At 37.3% G+C, this 19,580-nt stretch overlaps 1 protein-coding gene across 1 annotated transcript in view; it reads left to right on the forward strand.

Annotated features, from left to right (window-relative positions):
- Positions 1-19,580, forward strand: part of PUDP (pseudouridine 5'-phosphatase) — a 61,105-nt gene that overhangs the window by 13,555 nt on the left and 27,970 nt on the right. The window contains exon 2 of the mRNA XM_071565977.1: positions 10,801-11,019. Within this exon, the coding sequence (XP_071422078.1) occupies positions 10,801-11,019 (219 nt within the window). The remainder of the gene's footprint in view (positions 1-10,800; positions 11,020-19,580) is intronic.

The raw sequence follows: 19,580 nt of genomic DNA on the forward strand, positions 1-19,580 counted from the left end.
TTTTTTTTTCCTTCTTTAGATTTTGAATGGAGAGAAGGAAATTGGGGCTGTTTTTGAAAATAAAGTAAAAAATCTGCTCTCTCTGCTTATTGAGCATATAATTTGCCAGCTTGTCTTTTGCAAGCGCTGTTGCAGTAGAACTAAGCACACCCCAGTGCAGTAACTCCTGTGTCAGGCTTATTAAATTCCAGCCACAGGAGAGTGAAGCTGTTTGTGTCTCAAGATGTAAACTTTGACCTCAACTTGCAGAACTGAGGTAGAAGGAAAGAAACATTGAGTGAAAGTGGAATGACTTCTAGTTCAGTTCACAGTATCTCTTTTTATTTTTATCACATTACTCCTATGGAAGGATGAAATGATGGACTAAAGTTTCTTGCACTGTATGAGTCTCTGAACACATATTTTTTATTTCATTTAGTAGGATGTACAGTGGTGTTTCTTGTAACTCTAAGCTTTCACAGTCAAAACAGAGTCATAACATAACATTTCCATTATGCCCAGAACCACTCTCTAGCAAAATAAGATTCAGCCTTTCCCCTCTGAGATAGCTGAAAATATAACCTTAATAGCTACTGTCATAGAGTATCCTTCTAGCTTTCCATTTCTCCTGTAGTCCTCATGTGAATTGGGTTCACTGACATGTTCTCTGTCTGAACCTTTTTGTAATCACTGTATTCTTCCAGGATTGTGGTGTGGGTAAGTTTTATGTCTTGTTATAAAATATCTCTGGTACTGTTTTAAACAAGAGATAGTAGAATTTAGGTTAATTGGATTTTGACATTTGAAGACCTAATGCTAGTTTGGAATTGTCATAGTATGCTAAAATATTACAAGGTCAGTTTGATCCAAGGGTGGGAGTTGAGAGTTCTTGATCACCTCCTCTCTGCCAGGAAATACCACTCCAAGAAAAGCTTTAAAAGCTAAAATATTTTACTTGAAAGTGAGGACTGGGTCCAGTACATCAGCCTTTAGGTACCTGCTGTGTGCCAGATTTTTAACTGTTCTGTGTGCCACTTGTACTAAAATAAAATAATTTTTGTGTGCATTGAAGAGATTGATGCAGTTTTTTGCAGATGAATGTCCCTGGGATGGTTTCAAACTGAGGTGATTTGAAACCCTTTCACAGCTATTTTGCATGATAGTCCACTAACTTTGAATGGTCCTGCTTTGGACTACGGGCTGTATTTCATCTGAGTCAGTTAGGGCTTCCCTCTGGCTTGCTGCTGAGTCTGGAGGTAGGACAACTCTGGCAGTCTCCATGTGCAGTTTTTCACTGCTGCAAGAACAACCCCTCTACTCTGATCCTCAGCCCCACATGAGAGGCGAGGGCTGTGGTCACGCTACTTCAGAGAAGCCTGTGGTTCGCCTGTGTCAAAGTCCACTGTTATGTGGTATTGGAAATTCCTTTTATTGGCATCTATACCATTGGTTTGAGGTTTATTCTCCAGTTTTCAAATAGTTGTTACAGCTCATAAAACATAATTTTCAGTTTGCTGTATCACACTTGCATCATGAATTTCAAAGGTCTGATTCTTTTTCATAATTTAAATTATGGATTGGATTAGGAGTTCTTGGTCTATAACTATTAAAGAATCATTGTCATCAGGTCCTGCAGCATTCTGACACTTTCCTTCTGTCTATAGATAGTCAGCCGTGATGGAATGTCCTCACTCTGGGAGAATCAAGCTATTTGGTGCTGTTTGATTTTCTGCTCTTAGTGTTATCACCACAGAAAAATGACTCCATCAGCAGATTCACTTTAAAAATTTTAGGTGCTCTTGAGTGGACAGAAGAGATTAGCTTTATTAATCTGTAGTTCTTTACACTTCCTTTGTGGTAATACCTTTGATACATTGCTGCAATTAAGTTTAGAACATGGTCCAAGGCCACACTGGAAAAATGTTTTTATTTTCTATTGAAGTCACTCTGTCTTTTGAAATGTTTCCATTGTTGAGGAAACTGACTTTTTTGACCATATTACAGAAAGTGATTTAGAAACATAACAGTGACACTAAGTCAAACATTTTGAATTTGCAGCTGAAGGAGACTGTGACCCTGTGGGAAGCCTGTGCTGGAGTGGGTTTGCTGGCAGGACTTGTGACCCCACAGGGGTTCCCTACTGCTGGAACAGTCTTTTCCTGAAGGGACTGCACCCTGTGGAAGGGGGGCCCTATTCTGGGGCAGTTAATGAAGAGCTACAGCCCAGGAAAAAGACTCAGACTGTGAGAAGTTTGAGGTATGTCTCTGAGGGGAGGGACCCCACACAGGAGCAGGGAAGGAGTGTGAGGAGTCCTACCCCTGCAGAGGAGTGTGCGGCAGAGACGTGATGAACTAACCACAACCTTCCTTCCCTGCCTACCTGTGTTGCTGCAGTGGAGGAAGTAGAGAACTTGGGAGTAAAATTAAGATTAGGGAGAAGGGGCAGGTGCAGGGAAGACGTTTTATGATTTGGTGTTATTTCTTATTTCTCTATTTTATTGATATAATTTTCCGAAGTTGAGTCTACTTTGCTTGTGAGGGTAGCTGGTGAGGGAGCTCTCCCTCCCCTTGTCTAGACCCATCCCCTGTTCAGCTTAGAAGGTGAGGGATAGAGTGGCTTGAGTGGGTATCTGCCATCCAGGCAGGATCAACCCTCCAGAATCTTAAGTAAGAAAATATAGTTGGTTTTTCTTTTGCTGACCTTGATAACACAAGTGACCCTTCTGATTTCTTCTCCTTTGTATGGTAGTTTTCTCCCAGTGCCTTGGAACATATAATTTCAAAACAACTTTATAAACCCTGTTATGCATTCCTCAGATCAGCAGCATCTCAAGAAGAGGAGGTACCCTCTTGGTGAAAGGCTGCCTTTTAGTGCACGTGCTGTATAAGCTTATAGTGTGCTCAGAGCTGGTAATTTTGCTCTTTTAGTTGAGACCATTCCTTGTGTAACACTGTTGCCTTGGTATAGTCCCTTAAGTGGTATGGACTGTGTAACTGTTTCCTGACTCAGGAACACATCTTAAGAACACATTTTAAGAAGGTACTTCACTGTTTACCATAGGTTTTGACCCAACTATCGGGGTTTTGTAGGCACCATGTCAACTGCTGTTTGCATAGTTCTCTTTTAATGGTTAAGGCTCTGTGTGAGAGCTTAAGAAAGCATATCAGGCAGTTTTAATGAATCAATAGCTTTTCTGTTTTTAAGCTAATAAGATGCTGTCACATGGGTGCTGTTTAATAAGCACAGTTTTAGAATGCTTTGTATTGTCATATATATTGCCTTCTATTTCAAAGTTGGATTCCCTCATGCTCTGGAATTGAAATAAAGACTTCTCTTTACTTTTTCATGTGCTATTTTGTATTGTGCCGGAGTATTTGTTTCAGCTCCACATCAGAAGAGTGTTTGCATGGTTTATTTGTGAACTGTTTCTTTCACTACCCTGTGGCATTAAACAGAAGGATAAGGTGTATATGTGAATAGAAGATAGCATTAAGATATATCTGCTGTATTGATGTAAGCTAAAAGCCTTTTGAATTTGTTCAGAAGCTTCCTTCCCTCCCAATAGAAGTAACATGTTCCTCTGCATATAAAGTGAGAAATTTGCTTCCTCTGTATCTCCCATTGAAGAATTCTTCCAGTAATATAAGCCCAGAGGGGCAAATATGTGATACTCATTTGGAAACAGTTCCGTGCAGCTGTTGTTTGGGCACCAAACTTACTGTCTTTTTAGACCTGTTAGGAATAACTTGAATGTCTTGTATCAGAGAAGGTCAAACAGACTGATAGCACTGAGTTAGCCAGTGGCAGTGTGTTTCTCTGAACTTAGAAAGGTAATCACCGTGTAACATATTCATCTGTCTTGGAGTGTACTTTATTAATATTCCACTACAACAGAAGAAAAGAATTAGTTTTGCAAAAATTAAAGCTCCAGAATAGACTACTTCCTTCTCCTTACTACAATCAAGAATGGATCATTTCAGTAAATTTTTCAAATTGCTAATCAAAAATACAATCATTTGCAAATCATTAATCAACTAAATTGGAAGCAGTAATTTAAATTTTAACAGCTATAATAATTTTTTCTTTACCTTTGGAAGTTATGGTTTGTCAGTCATGTAAAATGGTTTACTGAATAACTTTCTCTTCATAAGTAGCTCATGATATTGAAGTGGCCATTATTTGGTGTTTGTATGTTATTTTAATAGAGACTTCACCTTCCTTTAACTTCCAGGTAACACTAAGATGAACTGAAGTGGTACTGGTTATGAGAGTAGATCAGTTGAAAGGGTTTTATAGTTTGCAGGTCTTCTGCATTGCTCATACTGGTTTTATCTGTCTTGTTTGACAGCTGATACCTTGAGAGGAAAATCTTAGATTATCTCTGAAAAAAGAATGATAAGGATAGTAAAAGAGTGGGGAATGAGTTGTGCACAGTGCTTTGAGTATTGCTCCCTCAGCAACATTTTTTATTTTTGTGTTTTGGTGGTTTCTGTTTTGGTTTTGTTAGTTTTGGGGTTTTTTTGGATTGGGTTGGTTTGGTTGGTTTGGTTTTTTTGAGATGGAGCTGTAATTGATAAATTGTGGGTGATAGTATCTTGATTTCTTTTCTGTGTTGAGAGGATATCCTTGTTCCATTCTAAGTTTGCTGTTCAGAGGCCAGTGGTTTTCCATTCTTTTCCTGCACACCAAAACAAGCAGTAGAATCTTGCAAATATGTGGATAGCTATGTGGCTTTCTTTTTGCCAGTGGTACTTCCTAAACTCTGTGATAGTTCACATACCATTTGGAAATGTGTTGCATGTCCCACCGTTTAATAGTCATAGCCTCTGTTATTTGGATATTTCAAGAACTGGTTCACTTGTGTAACTGAACGAGCTAAGAGCATGTAGTGCCTGTGTGGAGAAAAGTTGTAGAATGGCAAGATTGATGAGAGATCTCTTTAGAACACAGAGACTTATTGAAAGTCATCCATTTCCTGGTTTTCATGCAGTGCTGCAGCATTTGTTATCCTTCTGAGTCTCAGACTTGACACAACTGGTCAGTGAGCTGATCAGCTGTGTCTTGGTATGCTGGAGAGAGAGAGAGAGGGAAAGGAACCTTGAGTTCATGATTTTGCTGATGAAATAGGTGGGCATGGACCATTGACTAAGTTCTGCACGTGATACTCAAGACTCGACAGAGTTAGTCTTCCTGATGGGAAATCTGTCACTATTTTAGCTTTGCCATTACCGTGTTTAAATCCTGTGTTCTTTAACACTGTTCAGTTGATAAGTGGGAGAATAAACACTCAAGGGACTGTGTTATATTTAAATCCAGAAATGAGAGAAAATGTGAACGTTGTTACTATTACTAGAACTCCATGATTAGAGCAATCTAATACTCTCTGGAGTCTTGATTGCCCCCACCATTTCAGCCATTGTATAGATTTGTTTGCAAGTTAACAGTTTATGCTGTGCTAAATGCCATCAATTGAGTTGCAAAAAGCAAAGGAAAAATTCACACTTCTATAATTATATTCTGTTTTATAATTATATTTATCTCTTGCACCCCAATTGAGCATTTTAGTGATGCATATGGGATTTTTACACTGTTGCATACCCTAAAGAAATGAAAGAAATATTGTGAAAGATTCATAGGGAAGAGAAATCATAGTCATCTATGTGTTCATGAAGTATTGATACTGACAAAATCCAATGAGATTTTCTCAGTCTTGGGCCAAAATGTTAAAAATAAATGTGTTTGAATTTGGCTAAATTGAATACTGAAATTGATTCTCTTCTGCTTTTAACTAGAAACCTACCTTAAAGGTACGGATACAAGAAACATGTTGCTTAAATTAAAATTCCTCCCTTTAACCGTTTCTTTATCCCTAAAAAAATTTTAAAATCTTGCTGAATTTTTGTGTCCAGGGTCTGATTTTGACGTACTGAAATACATTGAATGCACACAATTAAAATTCTGTTAAGACCGTATGAACTCCTAACAGAAGGATAAATCATAGTTGTATTTCATCTGGAAAGCTTAATGCACAGTTGAAATGGGTTATTCAGACAAAGAACTCAAAACTAGTGATTAAGATGAGCTATGGGTAAAAGTTTTTGTATCTACTAACCCTATCTCCTTAATAGACTACAGATTATTTTAGAATCACAGTAACCTAATTTTAATAAGGTGCACAACATTCTGAAAAAAAATCAAGTTCTGTATTTATCCATGAAGTCACAATCTTCTGTAATAAGCAGTCTTCATTTGTAAGTGATCGACAAAGCTGATGTTTAGATACTACTTTGATGCTTACTGTGCTCTCAGCCTAGGTAGGTCTGCACCTTTAATTCAGCTTTGCAGTGGTTTGAGCAGATCATGCACTCCACTTATGCACTGTCTGTTGCCAAGTGACCTGCAGGTCTTTATGAATACATGTCAGCATATTTTTCTGCCAGATCACAAATTGAGTAATACAGTGCCTCTGTCATTTTTGTCATTTTATTTGTATTTATTATGACTGGCTTTTGGACACTGTAAACAACACCAGTGAAGCTGACTGTGCTGTTACATACAAGGATCACTAAAAATGATCAGAAGATGATACAGGACTGGGGAATGAATGTTACTCATTCCCAGTGAAATGCAGTGTGCTGATGGACAGAACATCCTGCTGATAATGCCCATGTAAAAGATATATCAAGAGATGAAAGCTAGAAATAGGAAGAGTATTTTGAAAGGTTATTTTATTATATATATTATTTTTATTATATGTATTATTTGAGGTTATACTTACTCTGGAAATTGCAGAAGGTAAGAATTCTGGCTTTTCCTTACCCACACCAGAACAGGCCACTGCCTGTGTGTCCTGTTGTGTTCTCAGCTTGTATTCCTGATGGGGCCTAGCAGTGGGGGCTGTATTCACTTGGTGATATGTATGTGCTGATGCCAAAGGGGTTTTTGTTCTGATTTTCACATTTTGTAGATTTTAGGAACACAGTAGTTGTAGATTTTTAGAGGGTTAATATTTCTAACAGTTTAAGTTTAATGCCTTTCTATCACTACCCCTGTCCCAGAACAGGGAGCTCAAATTCCTTTAGTTAATTAATCTTGTTTAGACTCCTTTCCAAGGTAAAGAGCTGAAGGATATCAGAAGGCCTACAGAATGAAACATAAACATAGGTCAGAGTGACCCAAAAGCCAGAATTGGATGAACTCCAAGAGACCTTTGTGTGCCTGAGGAAGAAGAGTTGATGAAGACAGAGGGTCCTGACGACCCCAGACCCAATTCCAGGGGGTTGGACCAGGGGTGGGACTGGGGCTGGACTGAGAAATGTGTAAAGCAATGATTGGAGGGATCTTATTATAAAAGCCCTGGAAACAAGAACTGAGACACATGCATGTCATCCTGTATTCCTGTGGGCTGTAGGCCCTGTGTTATTAAAGGACCTTTACTTTTTATCTTACCCTACACTAACGTGGCTCGAAGTCCTGTTTTTGGGGGGAAGGGTCATTCACGGCATCAGTGCTTATTACCACTTAGGATGCTGTAGGACATCAGATTGCTCATGCAGTAAGGTATGAGTCTTGCCCAGATTACTTTTTTTAACAGCAGATGTGTGTGGATGTCTTGGGCATATTAGAGTACATACCAGTAGGTGCCTATAATTAGGCACCTATAATTATAAAAGTGTGAATTGAACTTCTAATTCCTTTCTCTTGTTTCATTTCATCGATGGGCTATATTCATGTGTGGACATTAGATATAATTTCTTATTGTATTGCACATTTGTAGCAGTTTGCAATTTTGTTACATTGATGTACTTAACCTCAGATCATTCCTTGTACTCTGGTTTATTTCTTGTTACAATGGCAAAATGCTATCCTGCCTTGTATTTGTTAAGTACTTTTTTTTGGATTGCTCCATTTCAGTGGGAATAAGAAATCTTGTAGTTACGTAATTATTTCCTATTTATTTACTGCTGTCTAGTTATAAGGAGGACATACAGATTTTTTTCTTCAATCCAAAGGAACGTAGGTTTTTATCTGTTAAATATGTATGCAGGAAGTGCAGCATTTTCAGCAGTGGTCTCCAGTTAGAGATTTTACAATGTGTGCATGTGTGTGCTTGTGTATGTGCAACGTTTTCCCCCCAGATTTCAGTTTTTATTCATGTGCTGTTTTAGAAGGTAAAATGTCCACATCTATGCTTTTGTTAGCCACTCATGAAAATTAAAATCACATCGTTCTTCAAGAAATACAAATATTTAGAATCTCCAAAAGGCTAAGAATCTTGAAATTATGATAATTTTCACTGTAGCTGAGTTAATGGCCAGAGTCCAAATGCTATGACATCAGGCAGAGTGAAAATTTCCTCTTTGAGAGAAAAGTTGAAGGTTTTGTAAGCAAAACCTTCTAATGGATAATTAATGAGAGAGGCATGCAAAAGAAGACTTCCTGACATCCTGCTTTTTGTAAGCGTTTATGTTGCTTTAAACACTTGAGTAATATGTGGGACTTACATATACTTAATTAAACATAGGCAGCGTGCAGTTGTGGTGTGTGGACCAGTTTGGAGATATTTCTGGTTTTTTTGTTTTGTGGGGATTTTGTGGTTTTTTTTTTTTTGTGGTTTTTTTCCTCTTAGCACTGAGAAAGTAAAGTTCTAACACAATAAGAGTAAGTTAACAACTATTTTAATAAGTTTTACTCAAGCTTGTTCATGAGTGCTCTTTAGTTGGCAAACTGCAACATTGCATAAAAGACTGCTTTTAGGTCTGCAATCTGGACATGATAAAGCATTCCTTTAAGAAAAAAAAATCACAAGTCTGCTATGTGGTGTTTAAAATGCAGGAGGCTATTAGAATTAGTATCTTTAGCTTTGGAGTTAAGTCTTTCAAATAGAATAATGTGTAAGTATCATAAAGACCCTCAGGAAAATTTTCTTGTTCTGGAATGTTTTGTTTCAGCACTGTATAGCTTGAGTGTATTTCTGTGTATTAGTGAAATGGATGAGGATTAATTTTCAGTTTTAGTTTTAAACTTAGAGTAAGAATTTTCTGTCTTTCACCTGCTGAGTCTGAGATGTAGAAGAAAAACCAGCCAATCAGAAAAAAATAAGAGAGAACTGTGAATTATAAACATTGCATTCTTAATTCACCTTCTCAGTTTGCAGAGAGTAGCAACTGGCAGTTTCAGGCAAACTGGTGACTCTTTCTGGTTTTGTCTTTTTTTTTCTTTTTTTTCCCCCTCCTTCCTGGTGTTAACCAGCTTTACACCTTTCAGAACCCAGTTGTATTTCTGCTGTGATATCTTTCTGGTGTGATATCTTTCTTTCCAAGATCACTTCTAACTTTTTTCAAAAACTGTAGTTGTTTGAGGAGCATTTACAAAGGGTAGTACAGGTGCCTTTTTTTTTTTGTTCTCTCTTCTATTTTTAAGGTAAAAGGGTTTTATGAACCCTTGGCTGCCCTATTAAGTGGTCCAGACAAGTATGTTGGGTCTTAAGCTGATCTTTGGCTCTACATCTCCTCTAGTTACCGAAGGGGATCATAGACTAGAGCACTCTGACAGGTGGCAGAGAATGTATTTTGTACTGCTCTGTGTTCACCTGGTGGTGAAATGGCCCATGTGTTTCTCACTGGATTTCTGATGGGAGTCACCTCTGATCTCAGGACAACACATTACTGTGGTAAAGCAGTAAGCATTTGTCAGACTGCAGGGAAGGTCTTGGCATGTATTGTAGTCATGGGCACTGCGCTTCTTCAATCTGTTTTTTTCATCTATGTTAAAGCTTAAAGTTTAAACTCTGTTGCATACTTTACATATTCAGAAAGTATGGCAATATCCACACTTTAATTACATTTTATTATCTATAAAAATATTTTTACATGACCAAGGACATGTTGATAAGTGAAGTCCCTAACTTCTCTAAATAAATCTCAGAAGAGCAACTTCTTTCTGTGCTTTTCCCTTTCATTGCTAAAGTGATAATAATAAACATACTTTTAGAGATACAGAAGGCAAAGACATGCATGAGAAGGAAATTAAAGCATGGTAAAAAGCAGTAGCTGGCTTTTCAAAGGAGACTATTTAGACTGGTAGAAAAGCCCATGTTCAAGATCTTTGCCGAAATGAAGTCAAGAGCTGAAAGCATGTTCTTCCCCATATTAGTGTTAAATTAAATGTTAATGACCTGCTTGTTCAAAGATTTGTTGGGGGGTGAGGAGAGGAAAAGAAGGATTGTTTATTTGTATTAAAAAATAGATAGCTTGAGAACTAAATATGTCTGCCATAAAAACTGCCAAAATTCAGCCTTATGTTTACTCCTCTGAAATCCCCTGGACATACAAGTGGGTGTGTATTGCTGGAGTAATCCCATGTAAATGCAGCACTGCCAGAAGCACTATAGTAATGACTGTAATGTCTTTGAAGGCACTCAGAAGCTTCCTTTCAAAGATGCTCTTAAATAATTAAATCTTTTTTCTTTTTTCAGTTTACATGGAATATGTAATGACATCCTCCAAGTACCAGATATCCTGCCTTCCCTTCTTTTCTTTCTCATGAAAAGCATAGAGTATTTTAATGAAGTCGCTTCTTGCTAACTAGCATACTCTGTTGAAAGAGCAGGTCCAGGTAGTTCTCTGTTGGAACCCTTAGCTACCTTTACTTAACACAGAAGTGACGGTTTGAAAAGCCTGGGTACCTCTGTGCCGTTTTATTCACTTCAGTATGTGCCTTCTGGCTCCTGACTATTTATGTGGTCCACTTGCAAGACCAGCTGCCTAGCTGGCTACACATGGGCTTAATTTTCTTTTTTCTTTTTTTCCCCCGGACAGATACCGAGCGTCTCTATTCACTAGTATTCGAAGAGATCTGTGGGCGTTTTGGAAAGGCCTATACCTGGGATGTGAAATCCTTGGTTATGGGCAAAAAAGCCTTAGAAGGGGCAGAAATTATTCGAAAGGTTCTAGATCTTCCAATAACCAATGAAGAGCTACTAAACGAATGCAAGATGAAGCAGGAGGAGGTATTCCCTTGTTCTGAGTTGATGCCAGGTATGTTTTTTTTTCCATATTTACAAACTCTTTATAAAATTATTTAAATGCTAGTCAAGGCAGAAGTTTGTAATCTCTGTCTTCCAGAAAACAGTTTCTCATACAAATTCTGTTCTTTGCTCTTATTTTAGCAAGTTTTACTTAAATCCACATCTTATTTACCATTCTAAAGTGATATTTTCCTGTCAAAGGATACAGAAAGCTTTTGTCCCTTGTTACGTGGAGGAAAGCTTTTTTCTATGTTTTAAAGGAGGGAAAAAAAACCTTGGTATACCTTCATGAATTCTGTTTTGTAAACCACACATTCTTTGTAATTGTTGTTGTCAGCTGCATTTTTCCTGGCTATGAGCATGGTCTGACTTTGTTAAGCACAAATACATTTGCCTGCCAATTTAAAAGTATGTGAGCCCCTGGATGCTTTTAGTTGGGATTAATCTCACCTAACCTGAACACTCAAGTAACAGTGTCTTAGTGTGTCACTGAACAGGGAGGGTTCCTCATGTTAACCTAAGATAGGTGAGTTTCCTCATCTTCTGGAGATATGTGGCTTTTACCAGTGATTGTGTGGGATGCCCAAATGAGTAGCTTCAACCAGGTACCTCAAGATAAGCAAGAGGATGAATCTTACCTGTAGTGTCAATGGGTACTTTTATATTCAATTACATTTAAATCTGAAATGCTCAGAGAGAAATCCTCAGCCATGCAAGACTAGCAATACCTAAAGCTGAGATTGCTGTCAACTTTATGTACAATGTTAAACTTTCTGGAGCAAATACCAATAATTTATGAAGGAGAAAAAAAGGGAGGAGAGAGGGAGAGGAATATAAAAAAAGTATTTGAAGTGAAATAACTGTATGCCATTGTACAAGTCTGACTGTTACAATTTTTTCTCTTTGAATGTGTGCTCGTTTGTTCTGACAATTTCTACAGCACATTAATGTTTTAATTTTTAGATGCTTTTTTATACCTAGTTTCATAATGCATTAGGTGGATGAAAGTATGTTAGAAATAAATAACAAGCACGAAAAATAAAAGGTGGGTTTTTTTTAGCAGCTTAAAAAAATTGAGTATTTTGTGCAGCCAACTTAGTTATCTTTCTAATGTCTTTTATGTGCATGATTTTCAAATTGCGTCTCTCTCACTCATAGTTCCACTTAAAACTGCGAGCCTACTTAAACTCACCAAAACAACAAGAAAGATGGACTGATGTGTTTTTCATTTTTCATGTCAGACTTCTCGGACTAACTTTTCAACTAGATCTTGCAAGCCAAACAGACAAACCTTAGCCTGGTCTTAGAAAATGCCAGATGGATGGACTGGGTAAAATGTTAGGAGGCACAGAGAAGAGTTGCTGTAATGAAACAGCGTGGGTGATAGATACTATTAAGTCGATATTGTGTGGTAGCTGAAGGTTGTGGTAATGTGGCTGAGCTGGCTGGAACAGTTAGAGAGGTGATGGGACAGATTAGCTGAAGGAAACATAAACTTTTATGCAGTTCCTGCCTTCAAAAAGTGAATTTTGGGCTTGCTGAAGCTGGGCTATTATGGATGAAAGAAAAATTCTTATTGTGAAAAGCAAGTAAAGATTTTCATAATTACTAGAATTGTTCAACTGATTATCTTTTCACTTCAACTAAATACATGTGATAACTTTCTTCAGGCTATTTTCTAAAGAAGAATTGATGTGAACTAACATATGTTATGCTCACTGGCCATTATGGAGAGCAAAGGCATCCTAGGTCACTGAAGTGATGTGATCTTTACTTGGTCACAGCATATGAGATACAAGTTGAATTGCAATGAATTTTGAGAGACCAGGTTTAGGTCATCTAATAAGCTTGAGGGAAGTGGCTTGAGCTACTTACTATCTAGTTTCTTTAAGGACTTTTCTCCAATCAACCAGATTTTTAAATCTGATACTTCTGTTCTTTTGTATCTTCTGAGGATATCTATTCATGTAGTCCTTCTGAATTTATTTTACAGTCTCTTAATAGCTTCTTAATTGTCTTCTCGCATGTGTTGTGTGAGATACAAGACTGTGGTGACATTTTGAGTTTACGCTGTTCTCTAACTGGATTGGAAAATGAAAGTTAATTGTTATATTAATGGTGTAAGATGACTCTGTTGTGCTGTGTCTCTGGCCGTCTTTTGCCAGTTAATAGGTAAGGTTCTATTTGTTAATGAAGTTTGTCCAAATTACAAGACTGAAATTTGCTTTGGTGGATAATAGTGCTATACAATGACCAACAGTATTTGAAAAGGTGACTCAAGCAAAACAGCACTTGTTTCTGGACATGGAATGAGCTATGCATGTGGTTCTGCCAAATATGATAGCTCTGTTAATTCCTAAATCAAGTAATTGTCAGGTATGTCAGTGATCATTAAGGATAGTGTGGAAATTTTGTGGATAAAAAACAGTTCTTTGTCCTGGTTCCAGCTGGGACAGAGTTAATTTTTTTCTTAGTAGCAGGTGCAGTGCTGTGTTTTGCATTTAGTACAACAAAAATAAAGTTGATAACACACTGATGTTCTTGCCCCAAATCAAGGATTTTTCATTTTCCCATGCTGTGCCAGTGTGCATGTGCACAAGAAGCCAGGAGGGAGCATGGGCAGGACACCTTATCTGAACTGACCAAAGGAATATTCCATACCATGGAACATCATGCCCAATGTATAAACTGAGGTTGTTACCCAGGAGAGGGACCAGTTGTGGTTTTGGGATGGACTGGGCATCAGTCAGCAGGTGGTGAACAATTGTATTGTGTGTCACATTTCTTTCTTAGGTTATCTCTCTCTCCTCCTCTTCCTTTCATTTTCTAATTAGTAGTATTAGTATTATCATTACTATATATTAATTTGTTTTGGTCTGTTCATATCTCAACCCACAAGTTACCTTTTTTCCTGATTCTTCTCTTCATCCACCGGGGAGGACACAGGCACGGAGTGAGCAGCTGTGTGGTACTTAGTTGCCAGCTGTGATTAGACCATGACACAGGCTATATTACAGCCATACCACTTAGTGTACAACACTTCTGAGAAATGAGTGGTTGAAGATGGAATTTTGACTATTTCAGTATGGACGAACAGGCAGACAGGCCTCAACACATCAGGCTGTGGTCAAAATGCAAATTTTGTCTAAGAAGAGGCTATATCCATTTCTAATATTGAATTTTCTGGTAACTATCTGAGAGATTTTCACAGTTCAATTTATTTTTACTTCTGGAAGAATCTTAGGGAATGGTAGTTTTGATTCAGTGGAGAAAGAAATTAATCCAAGACAGCACTGACAAAATGACAGGCATGCCACCGTGCTGATTTTCTAAATATTTCTGTCAGAGTACAGACATTGTTATCTACAAGAGTAAAGTAGTAGACTTTCTGTTTCTGCAAATGTATTTTTCACATTTATGCGTTGCAGGAAAGTGCATAGTCTGAAGAACAAGGAATGACAAGTGGAACAGCAGAAACCATGCATATCTATATCTATTTATATCTATATATAGATATATCTACCTATACATCTTTAGGTGTGCTTTTGCATAACATAAACCTAGAATATATACAGAGTGAGAAAAACTGAACTCCAAGTTACACAACTGCCAACAGTTACTGTAATCATGTCAGGATTATGAAACTACTGCTATTCTTTTATAGTAGTCTGTGGGTTTTGTCTCATCATCATAATCACAAAGCACAGATCCTTAAGGATGGTGTGTCCATGTATACCTTTCAGACATTTTCCATTCCTGGGTTGTTTTCATGATAACTGGGATTTAGTTGTTGTGGCTCCTGTTTAGCCAGTGCACAATGTGATGTGCAAGCTATTTTCCAGTTCCAGTACAGTTGACTGTTTCTTGCAGCCATGAGGAGGCAATTTCATACCTCAATTTTAGTACCAAATGAAGCCAGTCAAAAAGCACAAAAGGAGAAGAAAGGAAAATGGTTCAAAATTTCACTGGCAACTCACTCCAATTTTTTTGTTGTTCAACAGTTCCATTCAAGCAGCAGTCTAGTGTGCTTAGCTATTGCTTTCTTGGTTCATGTTGTGCCCTTAATAGTTAAACAGACTTCCTACCATGCTATCTTTTCTTTTTCTTGCTGTTATTGTTTTAATGGTAGGAGGTTCTAGTGAGTCTGTGCTGGGCTCAGTGAGCCTGTAACCCCTAGAGATCAGTCAATTAGCTGCAAACTGGGAATGATGCTTTCTGTTCGTCTCATTTCAAACTTTCGGCCTTTACATCAAGTCCTGAAGGATTGCAACCCAAACACACTTTTATCAGGGAATCAGCAACACAGTTGTTGCTGTTTCTAAATTATGTAAAATTTAGTATTTATATTTTTTCTATGGCCATGCATGTATCAGTATGTCCAGACTAAAATGAGAATAATGACATGATAAACAGGGGTGTCTCTCTCACCAGAAGGATCTCTGGTACTTTTAACAGGGCAAAGATGAGAAGACAAAATTGTTTATTAATAGTCAGTTACCTTCCAAAATGAGGAATAGGTTAGTAGTTTTCACCTCTTCTTTTGTAGATCAGGGAGGGGATAACATACCATTGCAAACAGCATTTTTAAACAGTGTATCATAACAAAAAAAGAAGCAGGTTCATCTGAGAATTATGTTTCCACAGTCTCATGAATTTATCAAAAATGTATATGTTGTTCACTGTTCTGAAGTATTCTGTGTGACACATAGACCATGTTAGCATATAGCTAAAAGGAAAATAAAAATTCCCTTTAGAATCATAGAATCATAGAATCGATTGGGTTGGAAAAGACCTCCAAGATCATCGAGTCCAACCCTTGGTCCAACTCTAGTCCATTTACTAGATCATGGCACTCAGCGCCACATCCAATCTGTGTTTAAAAATCTCTAGGGATGGTGAATCCACCACCTCTCTGGGCAGCCCATTCCAATGCCTGATTACTCTCTCTGTAAAGAATTTTTTTCTGATCTCCAACTTAAATTTCCCCTGGCAGAGCTTAAGCCCGTGCCCCCTTGTCCTATTGCTGAGTGCCTGGGAGAAGAGACCAACCCCCACCTGGTTATAACTTCCCTTCAGGTAGTTCTAGACAGTGATGAGGTCACCTCTGAGCCTCCTCTTCTCCAGGCTAAACAACCCCAGCTCCCTCAGCCTCTCTCCATAGGACTTGTGCTCCAGTCCCTTCACCAGCTTTGTTTTTCATCAATTTGAATTAGCTTTCAGGAATTTCATCTTGTTAATTTTTACTTCTTAATGAATAATGGCATTTGATTAAAAAATGTGGTAACTTACAAAACAATGATGTGGAAAACAGTGTTATAATAGCATGTAAGTAATTAGATAGGGAGTCCCATTAGATCATTTTAGTGTAGCATTATTTGGTTTCCTGAACTCTTACTGTACATGTTTGTATTAGTCAATGAGAAGAAAAAAAGTGACAGTTAGCCCAAGGGTTTGTTGTTCGGTGGTATAAGTCTTATTTTTAGTTTGTCAGTTGATCCAATGTATTAGTCACCATGATTTCAGCTGAATCTAAAGAGAGCAAATACATTTGAAGTTTAATGGAGGAATAATACTTCCTTTAAAAAAAATTAGTATATATGCTTTTCTGCAATTTTCAGAACAAAATGCTGATCTCTTTCTTTTAAATGTGTTTGTGGTCTCAGGAGGAATAACTCCTTTCTGTTGGTTTAATTCATTTTCTTTTTCTTTTCTGTAAGTTGATAACTTCATTGACATTTGTGATTAATTGGGTTTTAAAGATGCTGACATTTAAAGCTGATCCTTCTTCTCTGCAGCTTCTGTAACAAAACTCAGCTTAGAATTCTCTTCACTTACTTTTCTTTCCAATAGTAACCAGTGTAACTATTGCATTTAGTATATATTAAGCTTCTGTATCTCCTCTAAAGCTTCATATTTAAAGAGATAGCATAAAGCAACAGCATTTACCTTTTTGACTATCTGAAAAAAAGAGTACATGTGGAAATTAAGCATAACAATGTGGGATATTTATTCCTGATTTTTTAATAATTCCTTGAAGAATTTATAGTGTACTGCATAAGATAGTTATTGCCTATGTGCTGTGTCAGAAGTGTATCCTTATGCTAGAAGAACAGAGATCCTTATTTCTTTTGATCTTTATTTTCTGTTCTTGCTGCACGTGACTAAGCTTTTAGTAGAAAAGGTGGAAGGTGGTCTGAGAAAGTCTAGGAGAGGTGTCCCTCTGTGATGGATGTGCTCTCATGTAGCTACAAGTAAGTTAGAAGACATCAAAATCATGAGAATTTTCAGCATACTTCTTCATAGTCTTTGAGTTCTAATTTGATTGGTTTGATTGTCATGTGACTGAAAAATCTTTGTAGCTATAGAGGATATAATGACACAGTATATGTCAGGGGAAGTTTCTTACAGATCTTTAAAGCAGCTCCTCAATTCCTATTCTGTTGATGTTTTCTTTTAAAAAAACACCATAAAGATTCTAATAATGATATGCTGAATTGGTACAATAATTGTGCCAGCAATTTGATGTGGTGGCTAAGTGTCTACAGCTATACTGGTGGTAATTGATGCAAACAAAAATGGATTTTCTTGATCTACAGCTTTTACAAAGAGGAAAGCAAAACCTGGAATGAAAGTATTTTTCATCTATTTTGAGATTGTGAAGTTATGCTAGCTATTCTTCCAAATGCAGTTTAATTTTCTGCTTGCATTTTTTTTCTAGTCTATCTGTCCCTATTTACACACATACAAATAATATTTTTTTAATTACATATATTCTTATTAAAATAAATTTTTCTGAATAATGTAAATATTTGCTCTCTGAAGATATTAGGAACATCTGCATTTTAGCTCTCTTGTTGTGAGTGAAGCCATAAAGAGAAATCAAACGCACACCCATACACATTTACATGCTGAAATCATGGCGTGCTGAGGGAATATAAGAGAGAACCCTGAAGAACTAACCTTTCTCTAGCAGTGCTTTTCTGTGGCTACCTACCTCCAACAGAAGCACAGAATAAACAAACCCTGTGATGCAGCGGAACTGAAGAAAATTAGCTATTTGAAAAGAGTACAACTTTAGAGAAAACTAACTATTTTATACCAACTGCATAGGAAATAGGAAAAGTCTTCTGCTTATGTAATCTTTGGACTTCTTTGTATTACTACACACATGAGATGCTAGCCTTGCTAAACATTGCAGCTTATTTCAAATAAGTTCCTTAGAATGAATACATTTCATTTTAAAGAAGAGTTGCTTAGGCTACTCCTCTACATTAAGGCATCTTAGTACTTCCATTAATTCAATGTAGACTTACTACATGTTTCAGAATGAAGACTTAAACTATCTGGAATAAAAAGTTAACTTGTATTAAACATCATATTTCAGTGAGATGACAGAATAGCAACATTTGGGAAAAAATGCTTAGTGTACCCATTTAAGGGGACATAGGAAGGCTTTTAAACGGATGATGCACTGACATTACAGGAGGAATAGCACTTGTTATTTTTATCCAACTCAAAATGTAACGTCATAGAAGTGCCTGTATTTAAAGTTCAAAGGCCATCTTCAAATATGAGCATGAAGCTGGAGATGTCAGTTATTAATTGTTTGATTAGTTTCTGAAGAATAGATGAGAAATCTGCAGAGAGCCATTCCTACAAGTCCTATTTCCAGTTTGGTGGATTAGTTAATGCACCTATTCACTAATCTACACACTATTATCAGTACTACTATAACTTCCCCAAGTTGGGCATATGACTGTACTTCAGGAAAACTGTGTGGCAGATGAGGTGGTTATTTATTGAATTGAAAGGCCACATCATGTGGGAAATGCAAATCAGAGATACTGGGGTGACAAAGGAAAGAATTAAATGGACATGAGGAGTAAGAATGGTTTGAGGGAGCAGGGACCAGACATAACTCGAACAGTGAATCAGAAGGAAGGGAATAAATTATTTCAGTGTAATCAGACATGAAAAATAGGATAAGAATTTGTGCAGGTGGAAGATGAAAACAGAGATTTATGCTCAAGTTGTTTTAAAGAGCCAAAAGTCAACTGGAGTCTACTTGAACCTAAACTACCTGAATCTAATATGCTGTGTCCAACCCAGCTGGGATTAATGCCAAGAAGCAAAACTGAAATGATTTTACAGATATGGAGGGATTTCTTCTTGTGAGTTGATAAAGACCAGACATCCAATCTTGTTTTTCATTACATAATGCTAATTGCTTTTCCTGGGAGAGGTAATCAGCATTTAGAATGCTGCAGCAAAGGAGCATTAGAACGTCTTCAAAGAAAATTCAAAACTTGCACTGAATAACAAGGTACAGAGACTACCATGTTTCACTGTTGACTGCATTAACCATGCCTAGTAGACTGGATCAGTTGAAGTTTCTACCCATTAGGCTTGAGGTGTTCGTTCAATAGATAAAGCTCTGGCATTAACAACTGTGACTGACAGCTGCTCTCCTCTGCCCAGTGTTACCCACTTTAGTAATTGCAAAAGACAGAAACTGAGCTCCCTTAGGGGCTGGTTTGAGCCAGTAGGATACCTGTTTCAGGATTAAAACTA

The sequence above is a fragment of the Pithys albifrons genome, chromosome 1 (assembly GCF_047495875.1).
Source record: "Pithys albifrons albifrons isolate INPA30051 chromosome 1, PitAlb_v1, whole genome shotgun sequence".
Lineage (NCBI taxonomy): Eukaryota > Metazoa > Chordata > Aves > Passeriformes > Thamnophilidae > Pithys > Pithys albifrons.